The 18,683-nt window shown below is 32.0% G+C and overlaps 1 protein-coding gene across 1 annotated transcript; it reads left to right on the forward strand.

The window, feature by feature from the left end:
* The first annotated feature begins 3,834 nt into the window (after nucleotides 1–3,834).
* On the forward strand, nucleotides 3,835–4,791 carry LOC125124579 (olfactory receptor 14A16-like). Its single transcript, XM_047774647.1, has one exon. It carries the CDS (start codon nucleotides 3,835–3,837, stop codon nucleotides 4,789–4,791), a length of 957 nt encoding a protein of 318 aa, XP_047630603.1.
* The last annotated feature ends 13,892 nt before the right edge of the window (nucleotides 4,792–18,683 follow it).

Genomic DNA, 18,683 nt, shown 5'->3' on the forward strand with positions numbered 1-18,683 from the left:
TATAGAAAGGAAACAAACTCATGGACTTAGAGAACAGACAAATGGTTGCCAGGAGGGAGGGGGAGGGAGTGGATTGGACTGGGAGTTTGAGGTTAGCAGATACAAACTATTGCATTTGGAGTGGGAAAGCAATGAGATCCTACTGTATAGCACAGGGAAATATATCTAGTCACTTGTGATCAAACATGATAGAGGTTAATGTGGAAAAAAAGAATATATATATATATGGCTTGGTTACTTTGCTGAACTGAAATTGGCACTTGATATTATTTGCCATCTGCCTCTACATGAATTAAATCATGAGCCATTGCAACTGCTGGCTTTCAACACTCCCCGAGGGGGCTCAAGGTGGAGATTAGGGGTGAGGTAGTTTGTGCTCTGGGGAAACTGGCACAGCAAGTATTCAGATAGCTAGATATTTTTAGGAGAATATTGTATGAACCAAATTCTTGCATCCCTTAGTATCTAGAAAAAACACTATGATTCTTCATGGTAACCTCTGCTCCTCATGACTAGTAGTAACCTTCATAAGACCAGCAGCAAACTTCTATAAAATGTGTGCACAGCTGCTGGAAAGCCCTGAGGGAACTCAGGAAGGAAAAAAATAATGCCTGCCATCTAGCAGCCATCAGATTGCAACCACTCTTAACACTGAGCCATGAGGAAACTCAGGCTGTGAAAATATAAGATACTGGCCACAGTTAGGTGAGGTGCCAACGGAATGATTTCAGTGAGCCCAGACACTTGCATTTTCCCATAGAAAAATGCTAAATTTCTTAACAGGACAATCTGGTTTTTGGTTATTAGCAGTAATCCTTCTTTCTCTACTACCTAACCTTTGTTGCAAAACACCTGTATTTCCTAACTACCCTCCTTGCCTCGTTGGAGCAGTTTTCTCAGGGTTACTTGAGATGGTGTCTCCCAGGGTTAAGTCCTCATTTTGTCCCAAATAAAACCTAACTCTCAAAAAAACAATAAACAAACAAAAAGCCCATTGTGAGTGACATAACCAATACCTTGGAATGTGCCAATCACATAGCTTATTTTCTATAAAGGCTCATTGGTGATTGGATAAGTATATTCCTTAAATTCCTTCTTAGAAACTAATGTTACTCTTGGTTGTATACCAGTATTGGAAGAGACTTTTTGGTAAGGAAAATTCAGTTGTGGTATTTTATTTCCACATATTAGGTAGTGCCAAGATTTATCTCTTATAATTGTGAAGGACAGATACAAGCCAATTTACACAAAAGCAGCAGCATATCCCTTTGGAGAATTTCAGACTTTAAGCCCTTGAGACACAGGCAACAGATATAAAATCATCACTATCTTTAGGCTCTGTTCTCACCAACATTATGTATGCTAAAGTCAAGAGAGCAAAAAAGAAAGTTCCTATTAGAGAAGGAAGGAGTTTCTTAATATTTGAAAGTCAGACTTAGTTCTGTCCATTAACATTAATGGTGAGTAATATTTTCACCAACAACTGCATAAAAAGCCTGCTGACTTCCTTTATCTTCTATAGAACAGATACTTTAGTGACTGTTATTTTCTTTTATTCCAGTTGTTGGTTATAATTTCAGTCAGAAAATGAGAAGCCTGCCAAAACCCTTATTTCTTAATTTTCTGGTAAGAAATTTTCTTGTACCATGGTATTTAATTTAAGATCTCTAAAACATGGGTTTAAAAAAGTAAATTCTGAAATGAGCTCATACAAAGGACATTATGAGATATTGTAATTGCTATTTACATAACTTATTTGTAATATAGAGAACTATCTGAGCTCACCACAATCAATGCAAAATCAGTTGAAAATATTTTATTTAAATTATGTCCAGGAAGAAAAAAAAAGTAAGTAAAATGATAAAGGGAGATATCAAAAAGTTGTAACTAATTTGGTAATATCATTAACAATAAAATGTCCTGGATATTGTGGAGATCACAGACTACATTTAGGGGTAGTAAGAAAAATATTTTTGTAATTCTGTGCATTTGAAAATCTAGAATATAGGCTCAGATATATCTCAAATATACATATCTTCTATACTCTAATAAATTTGATAACTCTTAAATGAATATAATTTTGGAATGATTAGTTTTAGGTAGTTTTCTTCCAAGAAAATATGAGCAAATATATTGCATTCCAAGCATCCGTTCACAATAGTTTCTTTTTCATGTATTTTTTAGCTATCTACATTATTCAAAGAATTTTAAAAAGTATCTAGATGATAGCCAGCTAGCTAGCTAAATAGATTTGTATATCTATTTAGGGAAAGAGAGAGACAGAAACAAAGAGAGAGGTGGACAGAGACAGAAAAACAGAGAGAGAGAATGAATGACATTAATAAAAATAAAGAACACTAGCCAATCTAGGAAGGAAACAAAATATTAACAAAATTGCAAGATTTAAATGAAGGAGTATTTTAATGAAAATTGTGCACTGAACAAAGTGGCACACATATATCAATAGACATGTCAGTTTATTTCAACATTTTACTCTAAATTGATTCACCCAAATTTCAAAACAAATATATTTTCTTTATTTTATTCAGCTATTTTAATTGGATTCTTAAATGAATAGGGAATAGTTGTTGATTGTTGAATGGAAAAGACAGGCCATTAGCTAATGGTCTCAATTATGGCATTAAAGCAATAATACCAGAAACATGTTGAGACAAGACTAGATAACTAGAAGAGAGATAAGTTTATATATATATAGATATTTTATATATGCATATCTATGTATATTTTTGCATCTGTCTATGTCTATAACAATGCCTTTTTGATGTCTTCACCATCAAAGTTTTGGTCAATTTTAAATCAAGTAGAGAAATACGTGGAATTTTCCCTTTAATATGGGGTTATATTTAGGCAAAATATTTGCAAAGATTTCATGATCTAGGAAACATTTTTCAATTGTAGGAAAATTATATTAGTAATTAAAAGTCAGAGAAAGAAAATACAGTTTTATAGACAGAAATTTAACCTTTCACATATTTCTACATTTTGTATTAATAAGTATAACCTCATAAACATTTATGTGTGTATCTATCTCTTTCTAGCTTTCTATCATTGTGTCTAAGCATATGGATTTTGAAAATTAATTGAAAAACTTTAAAAAAGTGAAATCTAGGTAACCAAAATGATAAGAGAGTGTGAAGGAAGAATTATAGAAACTCAAAAGACCAAAAGAAGAAATTATGGGATATGACATTTAATCAATTGTACAATAACCTAAAATCTTATAAGTAATAAGAAGAGATTTAAAAAGTATAAGAAGGAATGAAATGTAAAGTAGAGAGGAGAAAATTCTTTATTTCATGGTTTATTTTTAAGATGAAAATCAGCAAATAATTTTAAGTAAAACAGTTGATTTAAAGACAAAAAATGAAAAGCAAGTGGATATAATATATGAGATGGGATCAATGGATACTCTATATTGGTCCCCTTATTTTCATTAATATGTGAATTAGATTGTTATTTATGAGACCAGGTTGCATTTTGTTGTGAATCTGAAACAATTTGCTATGTACTTGCATAGCATTATGACATTTGGGCACACAAAAAGAAGAAGAAGTAAAGACGATAAAATAATACATACAAACATATGATTAATAAATTGAACTGTATTGATGGAGAAAGTATACTGTTGAAATTATTTTTTATTTCTCTCTTTTTCATGCACATACACAACACATTCATTATATGATGAACATTAAATAGAAACACCTAAAGTTTTTATTTCTCAGTTTTATTGAAGGAAAATATACTATATTTAGAATTCTTGATAATTTAAACAATTTTTTTTCTTTTTTTCACACAGAATGTTTCATCAAAATGAACAATATCTCAGTGCTAACAGAATTTCTTCTCTTGGGTTTTTCTGGCACATGGAGGTTTCAGTTCTTACAATCTGTGTTTTTTATAATAATTTACCTGGCAGCCCTAATGGGAAATAGCCTCATTATTGCCATCACATCCTTAGACCCATCCCTCCACACACCCATGTACTACTTCTTAAGAAATCTGTCCCTGTTTGATATTTGCCTTGTTTCAGCTGTTGTGCCTAAAATTGTTTTTAACTCTTTGATACAAAGGAATTCCATCTCATTTCTTAGCTGTGTCATCCAGGTCTTTCTGGTACCTTTTTCAGCAGTGGCAGAATTGTTGCTCCTCACAGGAATGTCCATTGACCGCTACACTGCCATTTGCCATCCCCTGCACTATGAAGTCATTATGAACAGGGACAGGTGTGTCCAGATTGTTGCACTGTCTTGGCTCAGTGGTGGCTTGTTATCTGCTATGCACACAACAGGAACCTTTTCCTTATCATACTGTGGCCTCAACAAAATCCAGCAATTCTTCTGTGATATTCCCCAGCTGTTAGCTATTACTTGCTCAAAGAATATAACTGCAGAAATTGTGCTCATTCTTGTTAATGCAGTCTTGGATTTCTGTTGCTTTCTGTGCATCATAATCTCATACATATACATCTTCTCCACTGTCAAAAAGATTCCATCCATAGAGGGACAGTCAAAAGTCTATTCTACTTGCCTCCCACACCTGGCAGTTGTTGCACTTTTTCTTTCAACTGCTTTTGTTGCTTATTTGAAACCTATTTTAGGGTCCACTTCATTCACTGATCTCATTCTATCTTCTTTCTATATTTTTCTGCCCCCTTCCCTTAATCCCATTATATACAGCTTAAGAAACAAGGCCATAAAGGCAGGTTTAGATAAGCTGGTCACTAGAAAGCTATTGACAAAGGAGAATATTCTTATGTTTCTCCAATAATAGAGACACGTCATAATATATGCCTAAATTCAGGATTAATCTGGCTGGTTTGTTGTGCTTATCTTCAGGGTTACCAGGAATTATAGTGATGATTCTTGATCAAACTGGAATAAAATATGATATCTAGTATGAATGAAGCTGAATTCAGGTCTGACAGCACCAGCTTTGGAACATTGCTTGAAAAATTGCACGTTCATAGTTTGTACCTAGTTACTATTAGTTTATCTTGATTTCTGCTTAATAAATCATTTTACACATTCTGGTTTTGGATACTTGACTGGAGATTATATTCCTAGTTGAAAGAGACTGAATACCCAGGTGTCCTGATTTGTATTCTGGAAAAGAAGCACATTCTCTGTTTCTAAGAATGGCCCCTGAAATCTGAGCCTGGGGCTTTTTCATATTCTTTTCCCTTATAACTTATTATAAGATACTGAGTATATTTCTCTATGCTATACAGAGCTCATTGTGGTTTATCTATTTTATATATGGTAGTATGTATATATTAACCCCAAATTCTCAATTTATCCCTCACCTTTTCCCTTTGGTAACCATGAGTTTGTTTTCTGTGCCAGTGAGTCTATTTCTGTTTTGTCATTAAGCTCATTTTTAACATTTTTTAAGTTTCCACATGTAAGTGATAGCATATAATATTTATCTTTCATGACTGACTTAATTTAGTATGATGATCTCAGAATCCATTCATATTATTGTAAATGGAATTATTTCATTATTTTTATGGCTAAGTAATAATCTATTTATCCATTCATCTGTCAATGGATATTTAGGTTACTTCTGTGTCTTGGCTATTGTTAAAAGTGTTTCAATAAGTATTGGGGTGTTTGAATATTTTTGATTTTTTTCCAGATATATGCCCAGAAGTGAGATTGCTATATCATATAGTGACTCTATTTTTAGTTTTTTTTTAGGGAACATCCATGCTGATCTCTATAGTGGTTGTACCACTATATATTCCCACCAATAGTGTAGGAGGGTTCCTTTTTCTTCACATCTCCAGCACTTATGATTTGTAGACTTTTGATAATGACTATTATAACTGGTGTGAGGTGATACCTCATGGATGTTTTCATTTGCCTTTCTCTAAAAATGAGTGAAGTTTGGTATCTTTTATTTTTCCGTTGGCCATCGAAATGTCTTCTGTGGAGTAACGTCTATGTAGATCTCCGCATATATTTTTCTTGTGAAATATTTGAAATGTTTTTAATTCTCTATTATAAATGACCTGTACACAAAAGTAACCTATGTGGTATTCCTTGATGTGTGGTTTGTTAGTGTTCCATTTTGGCACTGTTCATTCAATATCCCACCCAAATAACTTAGGAGGAAAAAGCTACTACAACCCAAACACAATCAAATTTCTGTGATAACTCTGCTGGTTGATATATTTTTTTGTTTATAATTTTCTATATTTTCTGGCCTATTAGCTATATATAAATTTCAGCAAATAAATATTCTGAAAGGAAGATACATTAGTTAAAATTTACTGGAGAATAAGGGGAGGGTAAAGATGATATGTCTTCATTTTGCTTATGCCTTTATTTTTTTATGAAATCTTCATTCATTAAAATAATTGACTAATTTTTGCAATAGAGCATTAGAATTTTACCGCTGTCACCATTGAAACACATTTAATACTTACAATAAAATTTAACATAGAAAAAATATGTTTTCAAAAATGTACTTGGGTGAATACATTTATGACTTCATTACTAACACCTTTTTTTTTTTTTTTTGCTTCTTAGGGCTGCACCCATGGCATATGGAGGTTCCTAGGCTAAGGGTCAAATTGGAGCTGTAGCTGCTACCCTACACCACAGCCACAGCAATGTCGGATCTGAACTGCAGGCTACACCAAAACTCACAGCAACACCACATCCTTAACTTACTGCATGAGGCCAGGGATTGAACCTGCATCCTCATGGATGCTAATTTGATTCCTTTCCTCTGAGCCATGATGGGAATTTTGGTTAGAAATTACTTATTATGAATTTTAACATTATACTTCTCCACACATTTTAATTACATATATACACATGTTTACTCTTCTTTGAAAATATATCTTAAGGAGACTGAACATAGTATTTTACTTACATACTATATTAGCTCATGTTTTCTCTTTTTAACTCTTAGATTATTTTTGATATTCTGTATACAAGAGAAAGTAGTAGAATCTTATATTTTCTATTTTCCTCCATTGATTCCTAGAAATGCAACAAACTTGAATTTAAGCCTCACTGTTCAGCAAATACTCTCCAAGTGTCTTCTAATTTATCTCTAATATTTGTAAAGCTAATTGCTTGTTTCCATGCCACTTACAACTCTAAGCATTTGTGCAATAACCATGTGTTAACACAGAATATCACATTATCAATAATTATAAGAACTTCAATACCATATGTAACTATGTATTATGATCTGTAGCTAGAACATGAGTAATTACTTTCTAATATGGGCAAGGCTTAAAGATGTTATATGAATGAGACCATCTTATAAATATGAGATATGGAAATCTATTACTCATTTAAAATAAAGCATATATTTATTGTGACAGGGACACTGGCAATTAGTAATTATAATTGTAAAAGTTACCTTCATATGTAGAATAATTATTAAAAATATACAAAGTTCTCTTGGATAAGAATATCTTTAAAGCAAATAAGATAAATCAACTAGTTTATAATGGTAAAAGCAAAATACAGGATAGTAGACTGTATCATAATTCTAATATTTCCAGAAATATTTGGTGAATAGCCATCATAACATTACACTCTAAGTATATATTTTTTACATTTATTTCATTACATAGTGTGCATGGGAAATTAAGAAAAATATCCTGATTGGATACTTTATTTTCTCATGATAGGTCTTACACAGAATATTTACTTGTGGCATATTCACATTTTAAAAAGGAGAGAACTCATCAAATTGTTGCATAATAAAATAATATTTTTCAATGTATACTTATAAAGTATACAAATATTGAAGGAATTCACAGTTGGGAAATATAAAATATCTTCATTATTTATTGCTTTCTTCCTAAACTTAGTTGAAGATAAGCATCAATCTGTACCACAAACATGTGCAAACTTGATCCAGAAGCTTTTCAGTTGTTGCCTACTCAAAATATTTTCTTTCCATTTTACTCAAATATTTTAAAATTTAATTTCAAAGTACTTATAATAATAAACATTTTGTTCTAATTACATTTCAGATAATACAGATTTATTCTCAAATGGTTCATTCTATGATGGTGACAATCAGTTCTGAATTTGACTCAATTGATTTTGATACAGGATATAATATATATATTTGTATGGCACCCATGAATGGATAGAAAAGATGGTGAAATCTTTTGAATTTGTTATGTTAACTTGTAATTTTTTCTTTTAAATACTTGACATTTTTGTTTACAAATTATTTCACTAGTTCATATTAATTAATAATACGTAATAGTATTACGTAATACTGTAATAAGTGTCACTATTCAAATAATGAGATATAAAAAAATTAAATATACATATTCAATTAAGAAAATACATTAGATCATATTTAAACTGGTTAGTGACATTTTTATCAACTTTGACTGTATAATGCAATTAAAATATGTAACTAAGTTAATGAAATATTAAATAATGTCTCAAAGTTGTATGCATTCAACTATTTAATCAATTAATAAAATTATGTTGATTTCTGATTTTACATTATGTTGAGTCACTAAATTAATTTATATAATTTATTTTACTAATGACCTAAAAGTAATTTATAGTTAATATAACTAAAAATGTTAAAGAAAAACACATGAAAAACTTTCAGCACTTTAAAATTTTGTTCAAAAAATTCTTAGTGTTCAAGAAGTCTACATTTTTTAATAATTGAATAGAATCAAGGAGCTTAAAATCAAAGCATGGATATTAATTATTAAATGCAAATATTTGGAAAATATGTAAGTAAAGCTTGGAAAAATAAAAGCAGATTATTATTTAAATTAAAAATTCAATGAAAAAACTAAAAAAAAATTCCATATCAAAACTACTTAAAGAACTCAACCAAGATAAATTAACCAGAACATTTTATAGAGGAGAAGGGAATATAATTTTACGAACACACATATACACATTCAACACACACAGACACACATACACTTAAAGATAAAGAAAATATAGAGATGTAGAAAACACTGGTAGTTAGAGATACAGAGAATGAAGAGAAAAGAAGAAATAAAAGAGAAGTGGTAATTTGCTTAACAACTACATTTTAAAAATCATAAAATATATTAATCCATGTGTTCAGGAATACTAATTCAGATAAATAAATAAAAACAAAATGTATAAATTGTGTGTAGGGGGTATTTCATAAAATCATCTAAATCCTGTGTTTGTTATTACTCAAACAATGTCCTGAAATCTAAACTATCTGGACTTTATCAACAAGTGTACCATGAAGGGCATCTTTCTGGATTTGGCTAATGATAGGGACTTGCCATAGAGTAGATTTTTTTTGTCATATACAGGATGTTAATCATTGAACTATCTTTTTGTAATGGTCTCTCAAGCTGGAAGATTAAAGATCCCAATCAAAAGACAGGTGGCTAAGTGGCTAAACAAATGGAAAATGTCTGTCCATATTCTCTCCACAACATTATTACTTCAGCTTTAAAACACATATAGGCTTTAAGTGAAGGCATGGAAAGATATTCTATGAAAATAGAAACCAAAAGAGAGATGGATATGATGATAAGGGGATCAACAGGCTATAACAATTGTTAGTATATGAGAATTTAGTATCAGTAAACCTAAGTATATAAAGCAAATATTAACTAATCTAAAGAGGAGATATAAAACAATACAACATTAGTAGGATATTTCAATATTACACATTTAAAAACAGGCAGTCATACAAACAGAAAATTAGTAAGAAAAAAATAGATTTTAACTACATTTTTGCTGAGACCAGCTCAGCAGGTAAGGGCTGAAGAACAGCACTGTGAAACTTAAGAAAAATTAACATAAAACAAAACACGGAGACATTTATCTTAATCAAAGGTGGGAACCAGGGGACTCAAGGTCTCAGGGAGCAAGAACGCCGCTTCAAGAAACCACACTTCTTTTATTGTGCTCTTTAGGTTACATCAAGTGAGGAGGACGCTGTAGGTGCAGAATATAGTTTTTTTTTTGTTTTTTTTTTTTTAAAGTCACATAACAGGTAGCTGGTTAAGCTTTTACTCTGACCTTTAGGCATTTAACAATCAATAGCCTGGCCTCAGCTATCTATGCATAGAATCTAGAGAATCACCATTGTGCTTCCACAGATGGCATGCCTATCTGCAGCAACCCAGAGTGCCTAGGTTTACACCTTGTTCTCCTTGCTGATGCATATCCTGCTAATGACCCTTCATAAACCCCTTGGGGCCATGAGGCTCATCTTTCTCTTATCTTAACAGGACATATCATGCTGTGAAAATAGCATTCCTATCTGCATAGGTCCAGCATGCCTAGACCAAAGCATTATGTCCTCATTCAGCTGACCACATGAATAACTTATGCCTTTTGGTCTTTGTTCTTAAGCTTAAGTCATTTAGTATCACCGTGACTGTTTTTCAAGCAGGAATGTAGGGTAAAGGTAAAGCAGGACAAAACTGAGTTTTTAGCATAGAAAATAGAAGCAGAGAGGCTAAGAAAATATTGTAGAAACATGTCTCTTGACACCCTTTAATCCAAAAGGACCTTTCAAAATATTCCTTCCAATAACAATAAAATCCATATTTTTCTCAAGTGTACATGGAACATTCTCCAAGATAGAATTATGTGGCAAACCACAAAATAAGCCTTAATAAATTTATAAAGACTGACTTTATATCAAACTTTTTTTCCAATCACAGGTGTATTAAATTAGGAATCAATAACAGGTGGAAACCTGGATAATGCACAAAAATTTGAAAATTAATAAATCCTGAACAATCAATTAAGTCAAAAACAAAGGAAAAAATCTTTACACAAATGGGAAAAAACATAGCAAAATATATGAGATATGGAAAAAGCAATTCTAAGAGAGATGTTTATAGTAATAGGTGTCGAAATTAAGAAAATAAATCTAAAGACAAACAGCTAGCTTTTATTTCCTGAACAGATTAGATTTTAAAAAGGATTTCAAGGTCAAATTTAGCAAAAAAGGAAGAAGATAACAAATGTCACAAGAAAAATAATAAAATAGATAATAAAAAATAATTAACATGTTGAATTAATTTTTTGAAAAAATGAACAAAATCTACATTTATATACACCAGCTTAGAAAATAATAATTAAGATTTACATAAAAAATCAGTATTTAATGAGGAGAAATTACAACTGATGTCACAGAGATAAAATAGTAAGAGAAAATTTGAATTACTTTACAACAAAGAATTGGACAACCTAGGAGAAATGTATAATTTCTTGAAAACATTTAAGTTACTAAGTCTGAATCAAGACAAGGGCAAGCTGCAAAGCTTGAACAAACCAATAACAAACACAGAGATTGAAGCGGTAATCAAACAACATACCAAGCAGTGAAAGCACAAGACCAGAAGCCCTCAAATATAAATTCCACCAAAGAGTTGAAGAAGAATCAGTACAAAACCTTTTTAAACTCAATAAAAAATAGTAGAAGGAACACTAAAAATTACTCTATGAGGCCAGTATTAACCTGATGACAAAACCAGATAAAAACCCCAGAAGAAAATAAAACTTCATATAAATATTCCTGATGACATATTTAATATCCTCCAATAAAATGCTACCCCAAACAAATTTAACAGTATATTGAAGTATCAAATAAAAAACTATGACCAAGTATAATTTATTTCAGGGATGTAAGGATGTTTCACCTTGTGCAATTCAACTAATGCGATGTATCACACTAAGAGGATAAAAGATAAAAGTCACAGAATTATCTCAATACATGCAGAGAAAGTATCTGACATAATCAACAGTATTTTATAATAATTAAATAATCACTTATGATGGAGCATGATAATGTGAGAAAAAAGAATGTATACATGTATGTGTAACTGGGTCACCATGCTGTACAGTAGAAAAAAAAATTGCACTGGGAAAACAATAAAAAAGAACAGTTTAAGCAAAATAAGTTTGGAAGGATTTAGTAATGTAGTAAATGATATTTATTAGAAGTCTACATATTTAATGATGAAAAGCTAAAAGCTTTCCCTTAAGATGCAGAATAAAAAGATATTTTCTCTTATCTCTCCTATTGAACATAGTATTCAATGACCTAGACAAAGCAATTAAGAAAAAGGAAAAAAAAAGAAATAAAGAAATAAGCCAGAAACTAGAAGAGTATTATAAGTGACTAGTGTAAGGGAAAAGAAGGAGTTACTCAAAGAAAACAGACTTTTTTGTAATGCAAGATGAATGTCTTAGTGGTCTATTGAACAACATAGGGCTTATACTTAACAATACAATAAGGTGTAGTTAAACTATTGCAGAGGGTAAGTCATGTGTTGTCACAATGCACAAACAAAAACTGGTAACAATGTGAGGTGATGGAACGATTACCTTGATTTTTTGTAGTAATTTCACAATGTGTGCATATATAAAAAACATCTACACTTTATATGCACACCATTTTTATTTTTCATTCAAAAATTAGTAAAGCTAGAGAAAAAAGATAATGACAATTGAAAGTAATATGTGGAGTTCCCACTGTGGCTCAGTGGGTTAAGGTATCCAACTGCAGCAGGTCTAGTCACTGCAGAGGCATGGATTTAATCCCTGGATTGGTGAGATATGTTAAAAGGATCTGGCATTGCCACAGCCATGACATAGATCACAGCTGTGCTTCAGATTCAGTCCCTGACACAGAAACTTCCCTATGCTGTAGGTGCAGCCAAAAAAAATATATATAATGTGTGATTATCTACGGTATGTTAGAATAATATAATACAGATATAGAGGCATATAGAGATATAGATGTATACACTAATATGATTATGTAATTATAGACATGAAAAACACTGCTTGAATATTTACATTTTTAATAAATGTGGACAGATTAAATAATATAATTGAATCACTAGTATATATCTGATGAAATAAAATTCATATTTTAAAGCAGGACAAGAAAAATTAGACATAAAATCCCTCTCTGTTTTTGTTTTGGCCTCTCTACATCCCTGATAAGCACTGCACATCTGCTTTACATATTAACCAGAGATCCTCAAAGATGGGAATGTCTGCTTGATCATAAATATTGGTATTTTTACCTTTTTTCTGACACTAGCATTATAATTTCATAAAATAATTGCATATTTTCCCAATTCTGTAAGGGGTCATGGTGACTTTTTACTTTGTATATGCTTACATTGACTATGTAGTCTTGATGACCTTTGGGTAGAAGATCAGTACATTAATTTGATGTGTGATTCTTTTTCTTGAAAATATATATGATTATGCCTTCTACTACTAACAGGTAAAAGAGTTCTCAGAGCTTTCTGAGAATCTAGCTCCTATGTTATATTCCTCAGTTTAGCCTCAATAAAATTCCTTAATGTTTTTTCTTCTTAACTTGATTATTTCTTGAATTTTCACCAACATATCCATTTTGTTATTAGGAGGGTTTTTCTTGTTGTTGTTGTTGTTGTTTTGCTTTTTTAGGGCTATATCTGTGGCCGATGGCATATGGAAGTTCCCAGGCTAGGGGTCAAATTGGAGCGCAGCTGCTGGCTACACCATGGCCACAGTGACACCCATATCTGAGCTGCATCTGATACCTATACCACAGCTCACTGCAACACATATCCTTAACCCATTAAGCAAGGCCAGGGATTGAACCAGCATAATCATGGATACTAGTTGGATTTTTTTTTGTCTTTTTGCTATTTCTTGGGCCGCTCCTGCGGCATATGGAGGTTCCCAGGCTAGGGGTCTAATCGGAGCTGTAGTCTCCGGCCTATGCCAGAGCTACAGCAACGCGGGATCCAAGCCGCATCTGCAACCTACACCACAGCTCATGGCAATGCCGGATTGTTAACCCACTGAGCAAGTGCAGGGACCAAACCCGCAACCTCATGGTTCCTAGTCAGATTTGTTAACCACTGCACCATGACGGGAACTCCCTAGTTGGATTTCTTACTGCTGAGTCATTATGGGAAATCCTGGGTTTTTATTTTATGTAGATTTAGTTTTTTCTTTATTTATTTTTATGGATTTTTAAATTTATATTATAGTTGATTTACAATGGTTTCCCAGCACAACCTGCTGAAAAGACTTTTTGCGATTTTATATTCCTGCATCTTTGTCAAAGATTAATTGACCACGGGTGTCTGGGTTTATTTCTCTATTCTGTTCCAATGGTCAATATGCCTGTTTTTGTATGAGTACCACACAGTGTTGATCATTGTAGCTCTGTAATATTGTCGGCAGTCTGAGAAAGTTATGTTTCTTGCTTGGTTTTTGTTCCTCATGATTTCTTTGGCAATTCCAGGTCTTTTACGTTTCCATATAAATTTTTGGATTGTTTGTTATAGTTCTGTGAAAAAATGTCATAGGTAATTTGATAGGGATTACATTGAATCTGTAGATTGCTTTGGGTACTCTGGTCATTTAATGATATTAATTCTCCAATGCAGGAGCATGGAATATCTTTAAATTTCTTTGAATCCTCTTTCATTTCCTTTATTAATATTTTATAGTTCTCAGCATATGTGTCTTTCACCTCCATGGTCAGATTTATTCCCAGGTGTTTAATTTTTTTGGATGCAATTTTAGAATTTATTTTTATTTTCCCTTTCTAATATTTCACTTTTAATCTACAAAAATGCAACTGATTTCTGAATGTTAATTGTGTATACTGCTACTTCTGAATTCATCGATAAGTTCTAGTAATTTTTGTGTGAAGTCCTTAGGTTTTGCTATAAATAATATATGTCATCTGCACAGAGTGACAATTGTAACTATTCTCTTCCATTTTGGGTACATTTTATTTCATTGTTTTTCTGATTGCAATGGCTAGGACTTCCAATAATATGTTGAACAAAAGTGGTAAGTGTGGGCAGCTTTGTCTTGATCCAGATTTAAGTGGGAAGGCTTTCAGCTTCTCTCCATTGAGTATTTATTATATTTGCTGTGGGTTTTTACTATGTTAAGGCATCTTACCTCTACATACACTTTGGTAATAGTTTTCATCATAAATGGATGTTAAACTTGGTCAAATGCTTTTCCTGCGTCTATTGAGATGATCATGTGTTTTTTCACTTTACTTTGTTAATGTGGCTAGTGACACTGATTCATTTCTCTATGTTGAACCATCTTTGTGAACTTGGGATGAATCCCACTTAGTCGTGGTGTATGATCTTTTTTTATATTTTGTTGGATTCAATTAGCTAAAATTTTGTTGAGAATTTTTGCATCTATATTCATCAAAGACATTGGCCTATAATTTTCTATTTTGGTAGTATCTTTGGTTTTGGTATTAGGGTGATGGTGGCTTCATAGAATGTCTATGAAATTCTTCCTTCTTCTTCAAACTTTTGGAAAATTTAAGAAGGATGGGTTTAATCGTTCTTTGTATGTTTAGTATAATTCACTTCTGAAGCCTTCTGTCCTGGAGTTTTGTTTGTAGGGAATGTTTTTATTACATATTCAATATCATTTCTACTGATATGTCTGTTTGATTGATATATTACTTCTTGAGTCAGATTTGGTGGGCTGTATGTCTCTAGAAAGTTGTCCATTTCTTCTAGGTTGTCAAATTTGTTGGCATATAATTGTTCACTGTATTCTCTCTCTCTCTCTCTCTCTCTCTCTCTCTCTCTTTTGTATTTTTGCAATATCCATTGAGATTTCTCCTTTTCCATTTCTTATTTTGTTTGCGTTATTTCTCTATTCTTCCTGGTGAGTCTGGCCAGAGGTTTGTCAATTTTGTTTACCTTTCCAAAAAACCAACTCTTGGTTTTGTTTATTTTTTCTATTGTTTTTTAATCTCTATTTTATTTATTTCCTCTCTGATCTTTATGCTTTCCATTCTTCTGCTGACTTTATTTGTTCTTCTTTTTCTAAATCTCTTAGGCATTGGGTTAAGTCATTGATTTGAGATTTTTCTTCTTTTTTGAGGAAGGCCTATATCACTATGAACTTCCCTCTAAGCACTGCTCTTGTGGCATCCCATAGATTTTGAATCATTGTGTCTTCATTATCATTTGTCTCAAGGTGTTTTTTTAATTTATTTTTTTTCTCATTGACCCATTGATTTTTTAGCAGCATGTTGTTTAGTCTATATTTAGTCAGTTTTTTCTCATTTCTTTTTCTGTGTTTGATCTCAAATTTCATTTCATTTTGTTCAGAGAAGATACTTGAAATAATTTCCATATTCTTAAATTTGTTGAGGTTGTTTTTGTGCTCCAGTATGTGGTCAGTCCTTGAGAATATTCCATGTGTATCTGCAAAGAATGTATATTCTGATTTTTTGGATGTAATATCCTGAAAAGTTCAGTTAAGTCTAACTTTTTTTTTTTTTGGTCTTTTTGGTATTTCTTGGGCCACTCTCACAGGATATGGAGGTTCCCAGGCTAGGGGTCTAATTGGAGCTGTAATCACCACCCTATGCCAGAGCTACAGCAATGCTGGATCTGAGCCAAGTCTGCAAGCTACACCACAGCTCACAGCAATGCCAGATTGTTAACCCACTGAGCAAGGGCAGGGACCGAACCCGCAACCTCATGGTTCCTAGTCGGATTCGTTAACCACTGCGCCACGACAGGAACTCCAAGTCTAACTTTTCTATTGTGTCATTTAGGATCTCTGTTGCTTGTTGATATTCTGTCTAGAGGAGCTGTCCTTTGATGGACGTATCGTGTTAATGTCTTCTGCTATTATTGTATTTGCATTAATTTCTCCTTTTATGTCTGTTAGTATTCGTTGTATGTATCTGGGTGCTCTTATATTATGGGCATATATTGTTGCTGAGTGTAATATGCTCTTCTTCAATGGTTCCTTTTATCATTAAATAGTGTTTGTTGTTTTTTTTATCACCTTCATTTTAAAGTCTATTTTGTCTGATATGAGTACTGCAACTCTTGCTTTCCTGTCTTTCCACTGGCATGAAATACCTTTTTCCATCCCCTCCCTCACAATTTTATGTGTACTTCTCCCTAATGTGAGTCTCCTGTAGGCAACACATTTTAGGCTCTTGTTTTTTTATGCAGTCTGCCACTCTATATCTTGAATGGAGCATTCAGTCCATTATTATTTAAGGTAACTATTGATAAATATGTATTTATTGCCAGGTTAAAACCTGTTTCCAGTTGATTCTGTTTTTCATTTTTTCTTTTTTTCATTTGTTTGGTTGATTTCATTTTATTTTATACTTGTTTCCTATTTTTGTTTTGTTTTGTGTGAATGTATTGTTTGGTTTTGTTTAGTGGATGCCCTGTTTTTAAAATACATTAACCCCTTCCTATATTTGCTTTCATTAGCCTCAGAGTCATGTAGGCTTAAAAATATTATAAAAAGTAAGAGTCTAGATTTTAATTTCCTTCTCCACAATTTATGATTTTGATGTACTTTTTTTAACATCATCATGTTTATTCTTTTGCTGTTCTTTTAGTTTATTATTTCTTTTACAAAAGTTTTTTTTTCTTTTTTTTTCTGTATATTGGCTTAAGTGGATACTTTCCAATTTTGGTTTCCTCCATCCTATTTCTTCTTACTTATTTAGAGGAGGACTTTCAGCATTTCTTTTAGAATGGGTTTAGTATTGCTATACTTTTAATTTTTGTTTTTTGGAAAAAACATATATTAATCAAATTGACAAAAGTTAAAGACAAGGAAAAAGTAATAAAACAACTATGGATAAGCAACAAAAAACATACAAGGGAACCCCCCATATGCTTATCACAATTTTTGCAGAATCTGTGCAGACCAGAAAAGAGTGGCACAATATTTTAAAGTGATGAAAGGGGAAGAAAAAAAAAACCTGCAACCAAGAATGCTCTACTTAGCATCTCTCTCATTGAGATTTGATGGGGAAATCAAAAGCTTTACAGACAAACAATAGCTAAGAGAATTCAGCACCACAAAATAGCTTTACCAAAATGATAAAGAAATTCTCCAGAATGAAAAAAAGGCCATAACTAAGAATAAATAAATTACAGAGGAGAAGGCTCTCCAGTAAATTCAAACATATAGTAAAGGTAAGAAATCATTGACACACATATATGATATTAAAACCAACAATCATGAGAAGAGGGGAGTATGAGTGCAGAATATTGGAAAGGCATTTGAAATTAAGAGAAAAGTGACATCTCTCCATATATATATATATATATATATATATATATATATATATATATCAAACTATATATATATCTCAAAACTATATCAAAACCTCATGGTAAGTGTGAACCACAAGTCTATAATAGATACACACACAAAAAAAAAAGAAAAAAACAATCCAGAGACAACACTAAAGATAGTAATCAAAGCACAAGAGAAAACTACAAAAGAGAAAGGGAAGAAAACAAATGCTAAAGAACACTAATCCAAAACAACTGAAAAAAAAGCAATATGAGCATATGTATCAACAATTACCTTAAATGTTAATCAAGTAAATGTTCCAACCAAAAGACATAGATTGGCTGAAAGAATACTGTGTGTGTGTGTGTGTGTGTGTGTGTGTGTACACTGTCTACAAGAGACCCACTTCAGATATTAGGGGACATAAATCCTGAAAGTGAGTCAAAGGAAAAGTGTATTATAAGCAAATGGAAATCAAAAGAAAGCTGGAGTAGTTAAACGCATATTAGAAAAAGGGAGTCTAAAATAAAGACTGTCTAAGAGAAAAAGCAAGACACTATATAATAATCAAAAGATCGAGAAGAA

Source organism: Phacochoerus africanus, chromosome 4 (genome assembly GCF_016906955.1).
Source record: "Phacochoerus africanus isolate WHEZ1 chromosome 4, ROS_Pafr_v1, whole genome shotgun sequence".
Classification (NCBI taxonomy): Eukaryota; Metazoa; Chordata; class Mammalia; order Artiodactyla; family Suidae; genus Phacochoerus; species Phacochoerus africanus.

What these genes read in the sequence shown, in the direction of transcription:
- LOC125124579 (XM_047774647.1), top strand. Translation starts at nt 3,835, where the DNA reads ATGAACAATATCTCAGTGCTAACAGAATTTCTTCTCTTGGGTTTTTCT.